This window comes from Camelus bactrianus, chromosome 34 (genome assembly GCF_048773025.1).
Source record: "Camelus bactrianus isolate YW-2024 breed Bactrian camel chromosome 34, ASM4877302v1, whole genome shotgun sequence".
Taxonomy (NCBI): Eukaryota; Metazoa; Chordata; class Mammalia; order Artiodactyla; family Camelidae; genus Camelus; species Camelus bactrianus.
The window spans coordinates 9204434-9224002 of NC_133572.1; the positions used below are offsets into that span (position 1 = coordinate 9204434).

At 40.8% G+C, this 19569-nt stretch overlaps 1 protein-coding gene across 4 annotated transcripts in view; it reads right to left on the bottom strand.

Annotated features, from left to right (window-relative positions):
• The window catches only part of GUCY2C (guanylate cyclase 2C), a 76632-nt gene that overhangs the window by 29973 nt on the left and 27090 nt on the right, over positions 1–19569 (bottom strand). For all 4 annotated transcript variants that reach the window (XM_045510269.2, XM_045510270.2, XM_045510265.2 and 1 more), the window contains 9 exons: positions 19129–19344; positions 17098–17219; positions 15566–15662; positions 13269–13386; positions 12242–12377; positions 9184–9269; positions 6891–7002; positions 4788–4869; positions 1632–1737 (listed from right to left, as the gene is read on the bottom strand). In XM_045510269.2, the coding sequence (XP_045366225.1) occupies positions 1632–1737; positions 4788–4869; positions 6891–7002; positions 9184–9269; positions 12242–12377; positions 13269–13386; positions 15566–15662; positions 17098–17219; positions 19129–19344 (1075 nt within the window). The remainder of the gene's footprint in view (positions 1–1631; positions 1738–4787; positions 4870–6890; positions 7003–9183; positions 9270–12241; positions 12378–13268; positions 13387–15565; positions 15663–17097; positions 17220–19128; positions 19345–19569) is intronic.

A 19569-nucleotide genomic window follows, 5' to 3' on the forward strand; every position in this document is an offset into this window, starting at 1 on the left:
TACTTTACTGTCCCAAAGACCTACTCCTTAGCCAGGCAGGTGGCTCATCTGATGAATTAACCCATAAAAAGTCCATCACGTCTGACAAGATAGTTGGGTTATGCTTCCAGAGTATTTACATTTTAAGGAAACACGCAGAGACACAACGCTGGGGGCTTAACCCCAAAGAACAAGTGAAATATGGGGTTTTGAGGCGGAGGGGGGGAGGCTTGTGAGGAGTGGAGCCGGGCTGGACTTGGGCAGAGGTGAACCACATGGGAGCCCCTCCTGGTGTCCCACCAGAGCAGGGGCGGGGGGTCACTCACTCCTCCTAAGGCCTCCCCTCCCCTCCTCAGGTGCTGCTGGCAAGTCATTCAGGTCAATTAATTCTCCCTTTGAAAACCCAGTAATCTTACGGTCATTGACATCTCGCTGTGAATTACAAGATCCGATTTCTTCCCGACACTTGCCTGAGACAGACTGGCCTTTGTGAACAGAATTTGTGTGTGTGTGAGGTTCAGCATGTAATGGGAGGGTCATCTTCCAGCGTGGGGCATTTCTGGAGGAAAGAGAGACCTAGTCCTTGTACAGCCTGAGGGGATCCTTGTCTTTGCAGCACAGCATGCAGGACTTGGGGGGGGGGGGGTACCAAGACCTGGGAGAGAGGCTCCAAACACAAACCTGACCCGTGAAGCAATTTTACTTTTGCTGAGTTTAGGCAGAGGGCATCTCAAGTCACACTGTCCCGTTGGTTTGTCCCTACTCTGAGGAACCCCACTTACTCCTTGCACGTGATGGTTCTAGGTCTCCACCTCTTTTTAGTATGCCTGGGTCTAAAAACTCTGCTAAGACTACAGTGTGCAGTGTCAGGATCATAGGCTGCATGGTTACACAGACTGGGTTCAAACTGTAGCTATGTTCCTAAAATTCTAGCCCTGTTGTCTCACAGGGCTCGGGGGAAATGCAACGGGTCAACACATCCTGGCACATAAGCCGTGCTCAGTAAGTGTTAGCCGTGACTGCAGTAATCTTACTCACTAGCTGCGTGTGACCCTGCCCTGCATCTCCGCCCTCTATCCCTCAGTGTCCTCAGCAGCAAATTTACACTGATAAAGTTCAACTCCTGAGGTCCCCGTGCTGAGCAGGTAAGAAGACACAGGTCCAGCACTGACCGTGGAGGCAGAGGAGTTACCACTGGCTGCTGCTGGGATTTCCTGGCTGAGGGAGAAGGTGGGCAAATATCATCAAAGACCTCTTTCTTCAGCAGTGAGCAGGTGAGTCACACATCCGAGTGGGAGCAGCGTAGCTTCCCGAGGTTTAGGGGAACTCGGATGCTCTGCCCATTCCCAGATCCCTTCCGTGACAGGCTCTCACTACATGCTTTACCCTTCCGGGTCAGCTGCAAAGCATGAGTAACACACCGTATCGCAGCCTCCACCAAAGTGTTCGTTGCATCCAGTAGCTGACATTTAGGGCAAAGAAGAATCAAGGCAAAGACAGGAAGCTGAGAATTACAGAACATCCAAGTCCTGGATTCTGAAACAAATGACTCCTGCTTGGGACATATCCTATCATACTACCAAAGTCTTGCCAAACGCCTGGCAAGCCGCACCAGCCGCAGCAGCGTTCTTCAGCAGGTCAGGGACGCTCACCTTTAGGCTAATATGGTTGGTCTCATTGGACTCCAGAGGAAAGATCTTTTCAGGAGGAATGTGGGACCACTTTTTCTGACGAAGTGCGTATTTCTTTCTATATTTTCTGTGAAAGGAATAGAACCAGATAATAGGCTTGTGTTAGTATTCATGCCATTCGGCTTCTAAACGTTAGGAGAAGTTTGGAGCCCTGATGTCCTCAGGTAGATACGTGGTGAGTAGGGCTGGCCCAACTGTGTAACTCCATGTTCTCCAAACTGGTGAGTGCTGCCATCTGTGGCCCTGTAAGGATTTCTAATGGTCTTTTATATTCTTTTTTTTTCTTTTCATTTCAGTTTCTCACATGTTTCACTAAGGCAGCACTTTACTGTAATAAAAAATTTAGGGGGGGAGGGTACAGCACAGTGATAGAGCACATGCTTTGCATGCAGGAGGTCATGGGTTCAATCCCCAGAGCTTCCATCAAATAAATAAATCATAAAAATAAATTAATTAATTAACTTAATTACCTCCCCCTCCAAAAACAAACAAAAAAATTGAACTAATGACATGGAAAGAGTGAGGAAAAAACAGAGAGATAAAAACTTAAACCGATAAGCTGAAAGGCAAATGTTCATTTTTAAACCACCAGAGAATACCCCAGGTTCCTAAATAAGCTAGTTTCGCCGGCGCATCTGTGCCTTTAATAAATGTAAAGAAAATAGAAAAGCCCAGAGGAAATGTAACATTTGTAACCCAACATTCACAATGTCAAGAATCTGATTGTTTCCCCCAGATAGTATAGATTGAGCAGAAATCTGGGGTTGTGGGAAATGCACCCTCACAGATTTACAGATATTACCAAATTATTTCCCAGAGTGTTTGTGCCAATTTACATGCTCATTGTAAAAATTTGCTTGCTCCATATTCTAAACATTTGGTATTATTCAACTGTTTTTTCACTTTATGACGTGAAATGGCGTTTAACTGCTGCTTTGCTTTTCATTTTCTTGATTATTAGAGAAATTAAGTAGCTTTTAAAAAATTTTCTGTTTTATAGAATGTATTGTTGACTATTCATAATCCTGCCCATTTTTTCTAATGCTTTGTCTTTTCCTTATTAACTTACATGAGCTCCTTATATATTCTGCAAAACAAATTTTTTAGCCTTTTATATGTTTCAAATTCCTTTTTCTACTTTATTCCTTTATTTGGATGCACGTACAAAGTTTTGATTTTATTCTGGCCACATTTATATTTTTTCTTCTATGACTTTTTTATCTTGACTGAGAAGTATTTTCCTACTTGAGATCATCAAATCATTTCCTACTAATTTTTTCTAAGTTCTAAAGTTGGCTTTTACACATTTAGGTTTCTAATCCATTTATAATCCATTTGGAATGAACTTTGCCTTTGTGTATTGTTTCAGGTAGGGTTTTAAGTTCATTTTTTTAATTTGGAAAGCCAAATGTACCAACATCGTTTCCCAACTGACTCATAACATCACCTCTGTGCCATTCCAAGTTCTCATGCTTGCTTGTGTCAGATTCTAGAATCTGTACTCTTTTCCACTGGCCTACTTGTCTGTCCCTGAGTTTGCCTTTGCTTATCTTCATTTGACAAACTCCTCTGCACCTTCTCAAGGTCATTTATGATACCTTTCTTGCTGTCCTGGAAGCAGAAATGATTATTCTCTTCCTATGCTTCCATCTAACTCTAAGAGTATTCCTCATTCAGATTCACAGAAAATAGCATATTATTTACCAATGATTTTGATCCTAAGACCTGGTGGTAAGTGAGGTAACTATTAGGGCCTTGAAGTCGCCTGGACTCTCATCTCTGTACCCAAGGAGACCTTTGGGTCCCAGTGGAGCCAACTGTCATTCATACTGAATTAGATGATGCTATAAATCATTCACTACTTTTCTTGCATAGCTGTTGGAATGGAAAACTACAAGAATAGTATCTATTTTCCACACTGCTGCTCCAGCCATTAAGAGACCTTATCTCTGCCTCCTATGCTTAAAGAAAATGAAAAATGCCCATTTCCACCTGTTACTGTTTCTTCCCTTGTGATTTACCCCTGTCTTAAGCTGACACCCATTTGGACTTGGTGTTTGAGGGACAACAGCCACATTTGTGGCCCTGCTAGTGGCTGGCTTTACTCTCCCCCAAATTTTGGTTTTCACTTCCCTTCAATTAAATGGTCACTGTACACTATAGATCATCTCCTATTTCTGGGTAACTCAGAGTCAGTGGAGTCAAGTTCTGCCTTCAGTCTGCAGAGAACAGTCGACCTCCTTTCCTGGAGAAACCTTTAACTGGTCTGCAACAGACTAGATGCTCATTATGAGGAAGTATAATGACACACAGACCAAAGCGTGTGATGCATAGAGAAAAATCGTTGTCTGGTTTAGTTAGGAAACGGGGGTGTGATCCTGTAATATTACAGGATAGAAAGTTTTGTGTTTAACATACACAGATTAGGAAGTAGTTTGGTTTATATATTCAACTCATTTGCATATTCAACAAATATTCCTGAGCATACACCGTGTCCCTGGCACTGCCCTAGGCTCTTCGTATGTCCAAGCTAAGCAGAACAGTCATGGAACTGATGGTCCTACGTTTGGCCCAGCACACTGCCTGGTGACGCGATTCCACACAAGCCACTTGGCTTTCTGGATCCCTCTTCACCCATGCTAAAACAGGAGGTTTGACATAGATGATTTTGAAAGCCCCTTCTAGCCTGAACATTACATAATATAAAAACTTTTAAGACTTCCCGGAAAATAATAAAACAGCAGAAATAGCTATTTTCACCTCTAGAATGCCTATCGTATGGTCCCCATACACTCCTTATTTCAGCTCCTCACAACAGTTCAGATGAGGGTACTGAAGCTCAGTGACCTGTTTAAGTGGCTAACAATACGGTGAAGACCACAAAGCTGGTACGTCACAGAACTGGGACTTGAGTTCAGCTGTCCAATGGCAAGCTCTACCCGGTCCACGCGGTAACATTCTGCCCCTGATGTAGTCTTTGACGCAGAATGTCTTCACGGCTCAGCTCTGTCTAGAGACCTCTGGGGAAGGTACATTACCGTCAGGAGACCCCAGACCTCTCCCTCTCTCCCTCCCCTGCTCGGAGTGATGAGCACAGCAGGCTGGGGCGGTAGGTACCTCAGCACCAGGAGAGCAATGAGCAGGAGGAGGACCACAGTTCCCGTGAGAGTGATGACGGCAATCACCAGGATCTGGGGGCCTGGGCGGGAAAGACAGTGACAATGGCACTAGTAAGGGATCTCTGAAGACAGAACACACACGTCAAAAGATTCCAGTTGTATAGTGTAATCTGACGAAGGGGAGAAGGAGAGACCTTTTAAAGTATTTGTCTTTTATTAATCTCTTCATTGGTAACACACCTTGCATCCTTTTTATTCTCGTCAGGGCAGAAATAAATCCCTTGGAGGTGGAGCTGCATCGTGGGCATATTTGACTTTGGTGAATTCCGTTTATGACGATAATCACAAACCACCACCACCACCATCACCACCACCACCACCACTCTCACACCCCCAACCCCACACGAAAAATAAGTGACTAGGAAGGAGCAATACAATCTCACCAGTGTAATGATCCTACTCTGGAGTCTATAATGTAAGAGGAAGCTGAGACAGTGGGGAAAGAATTTTAGGTAAGAAAGAAGAAAAATGAGTCTGGAGGTGGAGGAAAGTTGTGGACATTTTGTGTGTATTATCAATCATTTGGACTTTATTCTGCAGGTAAAATGGAGCTGCGAATCACAGCGATAGCAGCAGTTGGGCAGCATGACTGGATTCTGCTCTCGTTCTGGTGGCAGCGTGGTTGGACTGGAGGCGGGCGGGAGGCAGGAATGGAGCAGGGAGACAGCTGGATATTATTGTAACCCAGGAGGCAGATAATGAAGGCTTTGGATGAGGAACAGGAACCAAATCTGTGTTGCTCACTGCTTCCCAGGTGTTTAGAACACTGCCTGGCACTAAGTAAATGTTTATCAGATGGATGATAAGATAGTGATGGTATAGCCTCCAGATGAAATGTTCGGTTACTTAGTTGGCAGCTGTGTACACAGATGAAAGGCCAGGCATGAACATCTTAGTTGTATACTGTTTGAAAGATTGAGTTACTTTATTTGCAAAGTTTAAAACTAAGTGTAATGACAGTGAAATAAATGAAAGCTCTGGCTAACTGCATTTTCTAGCTAGCTGAGGCTGAAGTGAAGTTGCCCAGGATGAGGCAATATTGTCCGTGTTGTATGTAATATCAATATTTAATGGGACCCTTTTAGGTAAATAATTTGAACTCTCTGAAAAATCACTTTTTGAGAAGTTCAGTCACTTTACAAAGTACAGACCTTCTGTCCAGTTACCAAAATACCTAAAAACTCTTAAAGAAATATATTAAAAATACAAACCTAACGTTGTCACTGAGGGGTGCAATTAAGGAAAAAGAAAATAATTTTAACTCAAAAAGTTACAAAATAAATAAAAAGTTGCCAGAGCCTGGGAGGAAAGAGATACATATCAGAAGTCAAGTTTGGTTTAAATCTAGGAAGCCTAAAAGATGGTTCTAGAGATAATTTAAAAAGCTTGCTAAAGAACATAAATCAATGTTAAAAAGCAATGATGACAGTAAATCTGAAGCTGGCCCTGTCCAGTGATGGTCAGTGTTACACAGTCACATTGCAAGTTGAGGGGTGAAGGCCTGGCCATGTTAGGGCTTTCCATGACATGATAGGGTCTCAACTTAAGGAGGTGGGGTGATCATCATTTTGACCCTAGTATGCGTCCCCTGAGGAAATGGAGAAGACTTAAGAGGCCACGCTCACTGACCAACCCCCCAGCCTGATGACATCAAGTGTTCCTTGATGAAACAGATATTCCTTGAGTTTACTGCAGTAACATGTAAATGGAGTGGGGATGTATGTCTCTGTGTTCATTCTGCCAATTGCCAAACCTAGTTCTCTATAGAATAATTTATGCCAAAGGGTAGGTAGGACACACATTAAAGACAGGGATAGCTAAATTAGGAATATTTTTAGTGTTTAATCAGAGCTGTAATATCATTCATTGGGCAGGGAAGGAAAGTCCACATTTGCAAACCTGGCAGATCTAATTCAGAAAATAAACAAAGGGGAAAAAAAAAAAACCCAAATAACACAAGCTAATTGCATAAACCATAGAATTTACTCTCCTTACCAAAAACACAATTTCAGGGAAAGAAAATTCACAAAGGATATCTTACCTCGGCCTGGAATATCATTCGGAAGTTTGTGGTTCTTCCAGATGAACGTAGGGCTCATGTCCACTGGGTTAGTCTTGTTTATGCGGGTGTCATAGGTCAAAAGAACATTGTACTGTGTCAGGGCAGGAAAAAGAAGAAGGATGAACAGACAAAGACATTCTAGAATGATTTCTGATGAGATGGACCATCCTGCCCAATGCCCTTTGAATTTCATAGTAATGCTTCTCAGTGAAACATGCTGGCAAATGTTCGCTTGCCGGGAGCTAGTTAGGATCCACTTGTTGGTTCTCAGCACGAACATGGATTTAAGCTCCAGGTGAGGTGATTACTTTTGATTTGAATACTCCTTTATGACTATACACTCTTCCTGCCCAGCAGAGATTCTCTGGGTCTTCGCAGCACTAGTTCAAGTCTTTCATTTTACAGATGTTACAACAGAATCCAAGAGAAATTAAATGCTCCAAGTCACATGACAAGTGAAGCACCAGTGTTTTCCACAATATTAAGTTGTTATTGAAAAGAATGTCTTGAGAAAATGCACCACAGTTAAAATCCATTATCCATATTTATACATGTCAAGGGGCTCCTAAAGAATTCTACATTTCTTAAGTTCAGTCAATGACATAATTTTCGATTCTCTTCTATCCATATGCTGTAATGTGCTTGCTTATACACGAAACTAATTAGGATTCTAAGATAAAAAGGTTCCTTTTTCAAGTCATCTGTCAGCAGAAATATTAATATATCCTTAAATTATTGAGTCAGCTTTGTAAGAGGCATCTGGAAAGTGACCATACTTCTAAATTCATCGCTATTCCCTCAAAACATTCTGGACCAAAGTTGTACATTCTCTAAACTATACTTGAAAGCAGAATCTATGCTTCAAATACTGAGGATAGGAAATACCCTGTATGTTAGGGAATGGTACATTAAATCTCCATTGAGACCTACTCTGTTTATGGAATAACTTATCTGTACCCCTATGTTTTGAGAATTAATCCCCATTTTCTCCATATATACATATTATACAACACAACTGATGGCATTAGATTATTGACAAGCTCAACTAGAGACTTGCCTTCAGAGACAGTAAGTGCACAGAATAACATTTTTCATTTTGAAGAGCAGCCAGGAGGCTGACATAGGATCTCACAGCATGTATCTGTCTCCAAAGAAGACAAAGGCATCATCCCAGGTGGAAATAACTTAAGAGGGGAGTGTGGTTATCTCAGTAGTTACTTCTAGTAGCTGAAGTATTGAGTGGATCTTATTTTAAGGTATTCCTATGGAATCTATGCCAAATATAGCATTACACTAAAGGTTAGCAGAACTAAAACAGTGTAACTAAAAACTATGGATTACTTTTCTGAAATGCCCTCTGGATTTTGAGTTTAACTTTCTCAATCTGGGCATCTTTTCCCCAGCTTTCCACGTTTTCCATTATAGATGCCTTTTACAAAGCTGGGTCAATATATCCGCTCAATATATGAGTTAAGGATGTCATAGTGCTCCTACCGGAAAATTACATGAAAAAGTGAATAACTTTTTCTCCTACATTCCTAGTTATTTCAGGGCCCAACCTCTTCAAGAAAAAAAGTGTTTTACTGATCATTTGGTTGGTTAGAATCATTGGCTTTTAGTTTGTGATGGGCACAACTCTGGGTGACATAAAGACAGGTGTTTTTATTTCTAAGTTAAATGCTAATCAGCCATCAACTATGTGCCAGATAAGAAGCTAAGCACAGGAGACGTGGAGAAACGAGATCCACTCCCTTTCTTTAAGGAACCGTAGTACTATACTATGTAGGTGCGAAGAAAAGATATAGATATATATATATATGTATATATAATGTGAATATAAAACATAACATTAGAGGGATGGTGATACATGCCAGAGGGATTAGCCAATTAATGGTTTTCATGAAACTTCAGATGAAGAGAACAGGGAACGTTTCACTGAAATTTTTAGTTGTGAAAATGAATAAACAATTCTTAGGGAAAGAACTGTCACCTTCTCATTGGTAGCCCAACAATAGTCTGGTCTTTATATCAATGTATTCCAGGTGGGTATTTTTTATTTAGTAAATAGAGCAGATATTCTGAATAAGAAATTCTATGGGTCAAAATGCTTAAGGAATATGGTCCCAAGTGGGGCAAAATTGTGAATCTAAAATAAACCAACCTCTAGATTCTAAACATAACTTCTCTAATCCCTTCTCTATTACTTGCCTTCCAGGAGGACCCTCCTCGCCCAGTCCCTCAACCCAGGTTCCTGATGAGAAGTCAGACATACTTTGTTGGTGTCCACAGAGGTGTACAGAAGAAACATAGTATTGTCAATGTCCCCACAGTCATCCAAAGTCACAGGACCCATATGCCCTAGGGCAAAATCAGAAAGAGTTAGAGGCCATCGTTGACTTCTTGACTGACAGACCAGCTGTATCCCAACAGAGGGTATAAAATAGGTTCAAAACTGCTCCAGTTTATTGAAAAGTCATTGACCTTAACGATGTGATCAGAGGGCATCTGGATTAGTTCTTAGCCCCGAGATCTCTGAAGGATATTTTTATGAGAGATGCTGTTTAGTTAGAAGGAAAACGCTTTTTCTTTGCATTCAGGATTCTGACAGTAAAGGTAATCAGTCAATAGATGTCTCCTGATGATTGATGACAAGTTTTTGCTTAGAGTATTTACTAAACTTGTGACACAGTGTGTAAGTCACTGCACAATCTAACTTAGATATTAAATAAGACCAAAATCCCTTCACTAGCCCTTAGCAGCTGAACACAGGGAGAAAAGTATTTAAGTTCTCTGAGTCTCAGTTTTCTCATCTATGAAATTATACTAGTATAAAATGAGCCTATGAAATGGCTGTTTAGGTAAAAAAAAGAGAAAAAGATCAAATATTAGCAATTTCTCATGGTTCACATAGTAGCTAATATTTATTTTTTGTTTACTATACCAGGGTCTGTGCTAAGTGCTTTACATGCATTTATTATTTTATTCTTCCCCAAATACTATCACATACAAGCTATTACTCTCTCCATTTTATGGATGAAAAATCTGAGGTCAGAGATATTAAGTAACTCGCTCCAGGTTACAAGTACAGGTGGCAGGTACAGTTGGCTGACTGCTGCTTATGACCACAGAGGCGCAGACAAAGAGGCGGCAGCCTCACCCCACTGCTGAAACCTTTCCCCTCTAGTGATATTACTTTCAGGGGATATAAAGGGCTGGTGCCCCTTGTACCCGCCTTCACTGTTCTCTTTTTTTTCTCTTTGAGAGCCAGACATTGAAGACTAGAATACTGAAGCAACTACATATAGGGGGGAAATTAGGAAGTGATTTCACATGCCCAGGGGAAGGCAGAGGCTCAGAGAAGACCTGGGAAGACCTTAAGTTTACACCTCATCTGATCCTCAGCAGAGACAGCCTACAAGAGTAAAAACAAAACCAAAAACCAACAAACCTTGAGGAATGGGGAGTGAATTCTGGGATTACCATATTATTAGATTCAAATGTCCAGTTTTCAACAAAAAAAATTACAAGCAATACAAAGAAACAGGAAAGTATGGCCCATTTAGAAGAAAAAAAAAGGAAACTATCCCTGAAAAGCAACTGATGGTGAATCTACTAGTCAAAGGCTTTAAAACAACTGTCTTAGAGATGCTCAGAGAACTAAAGGAAGACACGGATGAAATCAAGAAAATGATGTATGAACAAAATGTAGATGTTAATAAAAGATAGAAAACCTAAAAAAGAAACCAGAAAGAAATTCTGGAACTGAAAAGTATAGAAACTGAAATGAAAAATTCACCAGAGGGATCAAAGGCAGAGTTGAGCTCACAGAAGAATTAGTAACTTGAAATATAGAACAATAGAAATTATCAAATCTGAGGAAGTGATTCCACTTCTGGGTGTATACTTAAATAAACTGAAAGCAGGGTCTTGAAGAGATATTTATACACTCATGTTCACAGAAGCATTATTCATTACAGTAAAAACATAGAAGCAACTCAGGTGTCTATAGACAGATGAATGCACAAGCAAAATGTTGTACATACATATGATGGAATGTTACTCAGCCTTAAAACAGGAAGGATATTGTGACATATCCCACAACATGGATGAAACTTGAGGACACAATGCTAAGTGAAATAAGGCAGTCACAAAAAGACAAATATCGTATTATTCCACTTATCTGAGGCACATGTAAGTCATAACCACATGACTATGATTTACACATAGTCAAAAACATAGAGACAAAAAATAGAACAGTGGTTTCTAGGAGCTGGAGGGAGGGGAGAAGGGGGAGTTACTGTTTAGCAGGAGTGGAATTTTAGTTTTGCAAGATGAAAAGAGTTCTGGAGATGGGTGTGGTAAAGGTCGCATGATATAAATGTACTTAATGGCACTTAACTATACGCTGAAAAATGGTTAAGATGGTAAACTTTATGTTATGTGTATTTTACCACAATAAAAAAAAAATTGGGAAAAAATACACATAAGTCACTGGCAGAACTTGGGATACAGGGGATGAATAAAGAATGGTTGGCTCTCCCCAGCCCTGTTTCTTCAGGGGAACAGAAATGATCCCTTCCTGTCACTCATATACCACAGACGCTGGTACAGCCCTCAGGCTTTAGTGCCCAGTGTCTATTGCCCTATGAAGCCAAGAGAAGAGGACTCACTCTGCAGTCGGATAAAGGTTTTCCAGAGCAAAGATTTCAGGCAAGTTAGAGAAGTCAACCATCATTTGTCTTTTAATGTCTAATACACATTAAATCGAAAAGGAAATTTCTTCATAGTATCAGGATGAGATCTGGGAAATGGAAGATAGAAGTTTCAGCAGGGGCTCATGTGTGCAAAGGGAATGTTGACCCGTGTAGTTCTGAGGGATGTGCGTTGGGAACTTTTGGATGGCATTACTAAGAGAGATTTGGTAGTTAGAGGGGTAACTCAGGGCCCTTGATCCCTGAAGGACAGAGAGGGAGATTCGGAAGGACCAAAATCAAACTGCAAATCTCTCTCCTCTTGCTAGTCTCCAAGCAAAGTCAGAACACTGCCCAAAATGCCCTAAGATGATCTTGTTCTTAAGTACCGGATCTGAACTACCGCTCTTTCCTTCATATCTAAAGATTCTGAAATTCTGAAGCATAAACTGGGGTCCAGTTATCGATTACAGCATCCCCAAGGTTTATGCCCACAATGAAGTTAAAGGCATCTAGCTGTTGATCCACCTATTGCCAACCCCTCTCTTTGCTTCCCAAAGTCCATCCACAGCACCCGTATTTCATCAGATTTCTGTAGAAACTGTTAAACATCATTGTTTGCTCCTAGGAGTCTGGTACCTTCAAAAGTGAGGTTCCTGAAAGCATAAGCGAATTTAGTGGTGGTAACGTCTTCTCCGTTTTCAAGAAATAGCTTCAACATATGTCCAAAGAGCAAGACTCCATCCAGGTAGGCTACAGCAAAATCATTTTTTGCCTGAAAGAGGAAGGGAAGTCTTAAAATGAGTTCCCCCCAAAAAGATTCTGGTCTTGAGCCTGGAGAAAAATGTTCTTGGGGTCAGCAGGGTCACTGGAAAGGTCAAGGACTATCAGGGGAATTGTAGGGAGGGTATCAAAGGAAATTTTGGAAAACCTTTCTTTGGACCAGAGCTCTTTATCCTCCCTACATCACAATGCTGTCTTCTCTTGTGATCGGTAAACAGAGAGCACTCACTGCCTTTAGGGAAGTAAGTAAAATATTTAATTTCAACCAGGAAGGAAAACATACAGCATTTCCAATTCTTGCAAGGTTTTATATAGAAAGAGTGCTGTCCTCTACAAGTTAAAGAGAATAACAGGAAAAACAACCCCACTGCTTTGCAGTATCCTGAGTGGGGCAGGGGGAGTTTTGATTGGATGACACCATCAAATCTGCTTTGGAGATCGTCCTGATTGGGTGCTCCTTTGACCACCAGCGTCTGCCCTGGGGATCATCCAGCAGGGGACAGAACTCCTCTCCCTCTGCAACAGTTGTGGGGTGGCCTTCACAGGGTTGGGCTATGGATTAAAAGCTCTGTGCCCACTCCGAGACCAAGAGAGTTCTGTCAGCTCAGACTCTCTGGACTGCCCACCTGCGAAGAATCACACTTCAGCCAGAGCCTAGAAGCTGTGCAAGTGATACTGTTACTGAAACAAACTTGGGGCCACGCCACCGCACACAGTAAAGCCAATCTAGTGACACCAGGTGGCGGCGAAGGAAAGTGCAGCATTTACGGCAGGGCGCCATACGAGGAGTTTGGGCCTTTTAGGCACTCGCTGCTCCAGACTCCTTGCCTGGTGCCCTGTATATGTATTACTGTATAACAGTGTATGTGTGCATGAAGCTTACCAGTGATAAATCCTTGGAGAAAGACCTATTTAAGGTGGAATTTTCAGGAGGCAGTGTCAGAACAAGAACATTTTTCATATAGTCAGGGGCTGTGGCATTGTCCCCAAAGTAGTAATCACTGTAATGAAACAGCACAAGTTTCTCATGAGAATTGGTTCCTCCAAAAATAGAAATGGAACTTGTACAATTCATACAGCAGCCTTGAAATAGTTTAGAACACTCCCCGCAACCCTGCAACACTTTCTACTTTCCCTAGATAAAGTTTATTTTCTTCTATGCCTGCTAACTTGCGTAACACAGCTTAGGCAGCTGGGGTTAACATACGCAAATGGAAAGAAAGATCAGAGTACAGATAGTTCTTTGGGGAAGGTTTTTTGGGGTTCTGGGCACATGAGCTAATGCTTGCTCTTAAGGCTTAATTACTCTTGGTGTATACCTGGAAATTTTCTTTTCCTTAAGTGCTTATAACACTTTAGAGATTAAGGGATATGACAGAGGGAAATTTTACGAATTAAATTTACTTTTCAGATGGTAAAACATAAGCATAAAAGCACTAAACATTCTAACACTGGAAGCTTCTTAACATTAGCTTATTGAACCCTGGATCCTCGACTCCCATACAATACTTGGCACATCGTGGACCCTCAATATTGTCTGAGAGTGAGCCGCCAATCATATGGTCTCCAAGCTTCCTAATCATTTTACTGTTTTAATATGCAAATAATCTACCATGCTTGACATGCTGTAACCAGGATGACCCTCATTTAATATTCAAACAGTAGGTGAGCACATCTATGTACTGAGGACTGTGCTGGAAAGTCTGCTCAGATCATCACATCTTACTCTAAAAGCACGTCTATAAAGTGGACATTTGTATTCTCATTTTACAAATGAGAAGATTTAATCTCAAGATACTAAGTAATACCAAGAGTCAAATGAACCAGAAGTATCAGAATTAGAACTTGAACTCAAGTTACATCCAGTTTCAAATAAATCTCATGATCTTCCCAAAACATAGCCAGGTGTCCTTAAGCAGCAGGGACAAAAGAATGCCAACACTTTGGCAGTTGACTGAGGATCTGCTAAATGCAAAATTACACCAACCTGCTTACCTTGAGGCCTCCTTCCAGAGGGCAGAGCAGCTATCAATGTGGTTGTAGGAATAAAATGTTGATAATTTTGCCCTCTTTTTGTAAACTGAAGTATAGTTGATTTACAATGTTGTGTTAGTTTCTAGTGTACAGCATAGTGAGTCAGATATGTATGTATGTGTATATACACACACACACACATATTCTTTTTCATTATAGGTTATTATAAGATATTGAATACAGGCCCCTGTGCTGTTCAGTAGGACCTTGTTGTTTGCCTTCCTGTTTGTATTTGCAGCTAAAAGGCTAAGCTGACTAAATTATTTTCATGAACAAGATAGGCCTACAGTTCCTATGTTTCATTTTTCTTAACACTGGAACAAGCCCATTCAGTGCGGGTGCAATGACTAGACAAACATGATGTACAGTTATAGCTTCTGGCCTGAATACAGACAGGGCATGACTAATGATCCAGCCAGATAACGGAAGTCATATGATGTAGCTGATGGGGCAAGAGACACAGGTGTATCGGCAACACCTTTTTTGAGCGTAATCTGACTCAGATATTACCTGGGCCCCGTTTGTTGGTGGAGTCCCCAACCATACTAGAAGATGAGTGGTAAAAAGAGTGGATGTGATAAAAGGTGATCTCTGTTCTCCAGAATTTTCTCTCCTTAGCTCCAGAGAAGTGCAGAGGAAGAGATCACCACCCAGTGACTATAAAACAGAGGGCAAAGAATAATGGTGTAAATCAAATCCATTTAATGGGAACTTTCCTCTTACCAAAGGTGTCGGAAGGAAGAGTAATCTAGGGCCAAAGGCCATTAGCAATTGAACATACAGATATGGCCCAAGTTCTCAGAATTATTGTGACATTAGTTGATTTATTACTGCCTGGAAAAAGGCCTTAAAATCAGGCTGGGGACCAGGATCTTTGTTGAATGGACATGCGGGTTTAATGGGGTTTTCATAAAACTTTTGTATTTAGACATGATTATGATGTCAAAGGTATGCATCTCTGCTAAGGCTACAATTAAATAAGAATGAGGGCGTGATAAAGAAGAAATTAAACACTGGTTAAAATATTATCTTCACACTGAATCCCATATGAGGCGTGCAAAACAAGAGAAAAGAGAATGCCTTCTGGAAATCCTTAGAGCATTTCCTTTCTGAAACAAGGACAGTTCTTCCAAATATTTTACCTACTGGAATAAATCCACTAGAATAATGACAATGTCTTCAGACACCGCCCGGTCACCCTTGAGGGAGGAGATAGTTTCTGGTGTACCGCATACAACAATCACTGGAGGACAAAGAGAGAGACAAGGAGAAAAGTGCACAATGATGTCCTCACAAACAGGAAGGGAACCAGGTGCCTGAATTTGAACCCGGGAAATCCATGCTACCTTTATGTTTTCAGATTAACACCAGTTCCTCAAATTACCACCCCCCTTTCCTTTTTTCATTTACAGTCATAGAGTCAGACTAGAGCTAAATGGTATCTTAAGAAGAATCATCTAGTCCATCCCCTTTATTTTACTGATTTTAGGAGACTAGCCACACTGTCAATGGGATAAAAACTAGTAGATGACAGAGACAGCTCTGATATGCAGGTACGGGAGTCTGGCTCAGCGCCTGTTCCATTACACCAGGCTGGAGTAGTTACAAAAACTACCTTCACTGGTAAGTGATGTGCACCCACCATTTATAAAGTAGTTGAAAAAGATAGAGTGTAAGTTAATGTAAGAATTTATGCATCTTCCTAAGCACCTTTCTGTGGGTTTTGCTTGCAGCTTCTTAACTCAGACCTCGGTGATCTCAGTGATGGGTTCCAGCCTATAAGCTCTCCCGCAGCCAGATTTCCCAGATGCATGGCTTAGTGAGTGAGATGAGCTGGGGGACACTTCGTTGCATCTGTTCATATACTGCATTGTCCAGCTGGATTGTAAATACTTTAGGGACATGAATCGCTTCATACTTTTTCTCCATAACTTGGTCAGTGTTTTGCAAATGGTAGGTTCTTACTAAGGCAAATGCTTTGTAGTGACAGTAAATGAGGATTTGAGTGATACCAGGAAATCCTGCCAAGCAAGAACCTTTCCTTGTAGAAAATTCCAGTTGATTTCACACTTCCTTTGCTTCTGATATATGCTTATTTGTAAAAAAGAATTCTGTGGTGAGGGAAACAAACCACTTAAGAACTTAGAATGATTTTATCCCCATAGCCTTTGACCCTTGGCCTCTAACTGAGAGATCACTGGGCAGGTGAAATGCAGAGATTAAATCCTTTCTTACCTTGTTATTTTGCCTAAGGCTAGATATCAATACATACATCCTTTTGGTCACCAGGGGACCAGTGTTCAGGATATTTGAGGATTAGTCACAAATCCAACAATATATTGGACTGTGGTGAACTTAAAAGCAGTTTACTGATGGTGGATCATGATACCATTTTGGTTTATAAAAGCTGGATTTTAACATCATTATTACTTTCATGATGATAATATATATTTGCTCAGTACTGCTTTGCTAATTTATCTCAGAGGATAAGGTTTTAATCAACAACAACAACAAAAACAATATAATAGAATTGCAAGCAACTACAGATCTCCCCAAATATACAAAATACATGGAGGTAACGATGAAACCTCTGTGGTGGTGGGTATGTCAAAATGACTCAGGGAGGGGGGAGCTGGGGGCAAGAAGTTGGCAAAAAATTTATCTTCACGTCTTCTTACCATTGCTTTTCCTGTTCTGGTCCATTAAGATATTCTGAAACTGGTCATCTCCTCTCAACATTTCCTTGAAGCTGAGTTCTTGAGAAAAATAGGAAACTCCAGCCTCCAGAGCATTGAGGTACCTAGAAAAGAAAAAAAAAGAGAGAGAGAGAGAGAGAAACTCTAAATTAGCTTAGTTTCTTCATGGCTTTCCATATTGTTTGCTAATGTTTACAGATCTGTCCAGGGACTTGCTCATCTAAAATTAATTTATGCTACTAACACAATAGACAATACACACCATGAAACCAATGGTTAGGACTGTGGACATTTAACTTAGGGAAAGTACAGGGGAAGTTTTTGGAAATGTTTACATATATTTGTATATGTATACATATATGTATATGTATATACATATATATATATACACACACACACACACACAAATAGTAGACATTTGACAGGTCCCCTATAATGGCTTCCTGTTATTTGCTGAAGGAAGGCTATAAACCAGTCCCATTTTCACAGACAGATTGAAACTTTTGAGCCCATCATACAAAAATTCAGAGATGATAGGAATAATTTCTCCTCCTGTATGAAATGGACTTTTATATGTTCTGAGCTCACCCCCAAAGTTTCTGGGATGAGGCCTTGGGGTTGCTCCTTGCAGCCCCCTGGATGTGCACTGCCGGCGTTACCCTATTTTGGTCTTCCGCATGCTTTGGTGGAGACAGACTGCAGAACTAAGCAGCATCCTGGAGGTACAGACGGCAAACCCTTCAAGAGATTCCTTCTGCCACCGCTGCTGGAGTTGCATGAACTTTGCAACTTTACTTTAGCGACGGTGCCCAATATCCTGTTCTCCACCCCTGTCACCTTATTCCTCTGAAAAGCTGTGAGAGAAATTACTTCTAACCAGTCGTAGGACAGGCAGAATGCATGTCCTCTGGTATCGTGTCTTGCACGGTAATGTGACAGCATTTACTCCTGGTTTTCATTTTCCTCATCTGTAAAACAGAGATGATAGCACTGGTTCTCTTTTCTTTAGAGGGCTTGCTGTGGGGAATCAATAAAACTAACGTGAAAGTATTTTGAAAACTAGAGAGACTGTTACAAATGCAACCTACGCTGATAGTATTAATGACACCATGTTTCTTTTGGCCCCGTTGCTTTAATTATTTATCCATTTATAATTTTTTTAAATGGAAGCAGATTTTCCATCAAAATATATTTTTAGCTAGGTCACTTTTGCCATTTATGAAGAATTAGAAATCATTTAGTCAATGTATTTTATCATTACATAGACACTTTATGGTCAATCATACTAAGGCAACGAAATGGATCACGTTTAACTAACAAACTATGAGAAAATGCAACTTTTTGAAAATATGTATAAAAACATTTATTAAGAGTTCCCAAGACATATTACACACTCCATATGATTCCTTTTTACCGCTATGAAACATTAGCTGCACACTGTACAGAATAAATGTTCATTATTCAATTGAATCTGTAGATCTCATATCCTAAGACTGTCAACCTTGATGTCACATGCTCCTTCTTATGCCCCTACATTCTAGTAATTAGTAACAATTTGGATAGAGGTCGGGAAGGGAATTGTGGCCACCTTGAATAACTCTGTGCACTCTTTTTAGGAAATAAATATGAGTTAACTTTTAAAACCTGTTCTTGAAAATACATTTTCACCTGTTGCCACTGACCTAGATCATGGAATCGGTGACAGTGCTGCACATTTCCATATGAAATCTCAGTTTGACCCGATGTTAACGGGTATCTACTTCAGAGAACTCTGCTTAATATATCTAGTTCATATAAGAATAACAAATAGCCTTATGTAAGTTTATCTACAGCTTAAGAATGAAATCAATTAAACATAAGCTGTGCACCATGTGTGTGTAAGAAAGTGGGATAGTGTCCGTTCCCAATGCTGTCACTCATGGAAGGCGTGTCTGATAACACCTAGTGGCCTGCCAAGCGTTTGTGGCCTCTCTCCACGCTAAGCTCTAGACGGGTATTAATGGTCCTGCTTACCAGAAACAGTCCTCAGACTCGGTACTATTCTTGAAAACATACGCAGTGTTCCAGGAGAAAGGTTTGAACGGAAAATTATTGACCTTCCAAAAGTCAACCAAGAAGTACATGAGCTTCCTTGCTGGAGACATCAGCCTGGTTAAAGTCTCTTTGTAGTCACATGACAACCCAAAGCTTCCAGCTGAAATCATGGGGTAGTTCAAATCTGTGTCAAGGCTACGCCAAGAGGGAAGAAAGAAACCGGTATCAGGATTAACTGAAGCAGCACAAATAGGATCCCTCTTCAAGCTGTTTCGGCACGCGGTATAAATAACAAGAATAAAATAGGGTCATTCAAGCAGGTGTCCGACCTACAGAGGTCCCTCCCCCAGAGGTGAGTTTTAGAAGACCATTTATCAAACATATGCTGTGTTCTAAGCATACTCGGGATGTTTTCATGTT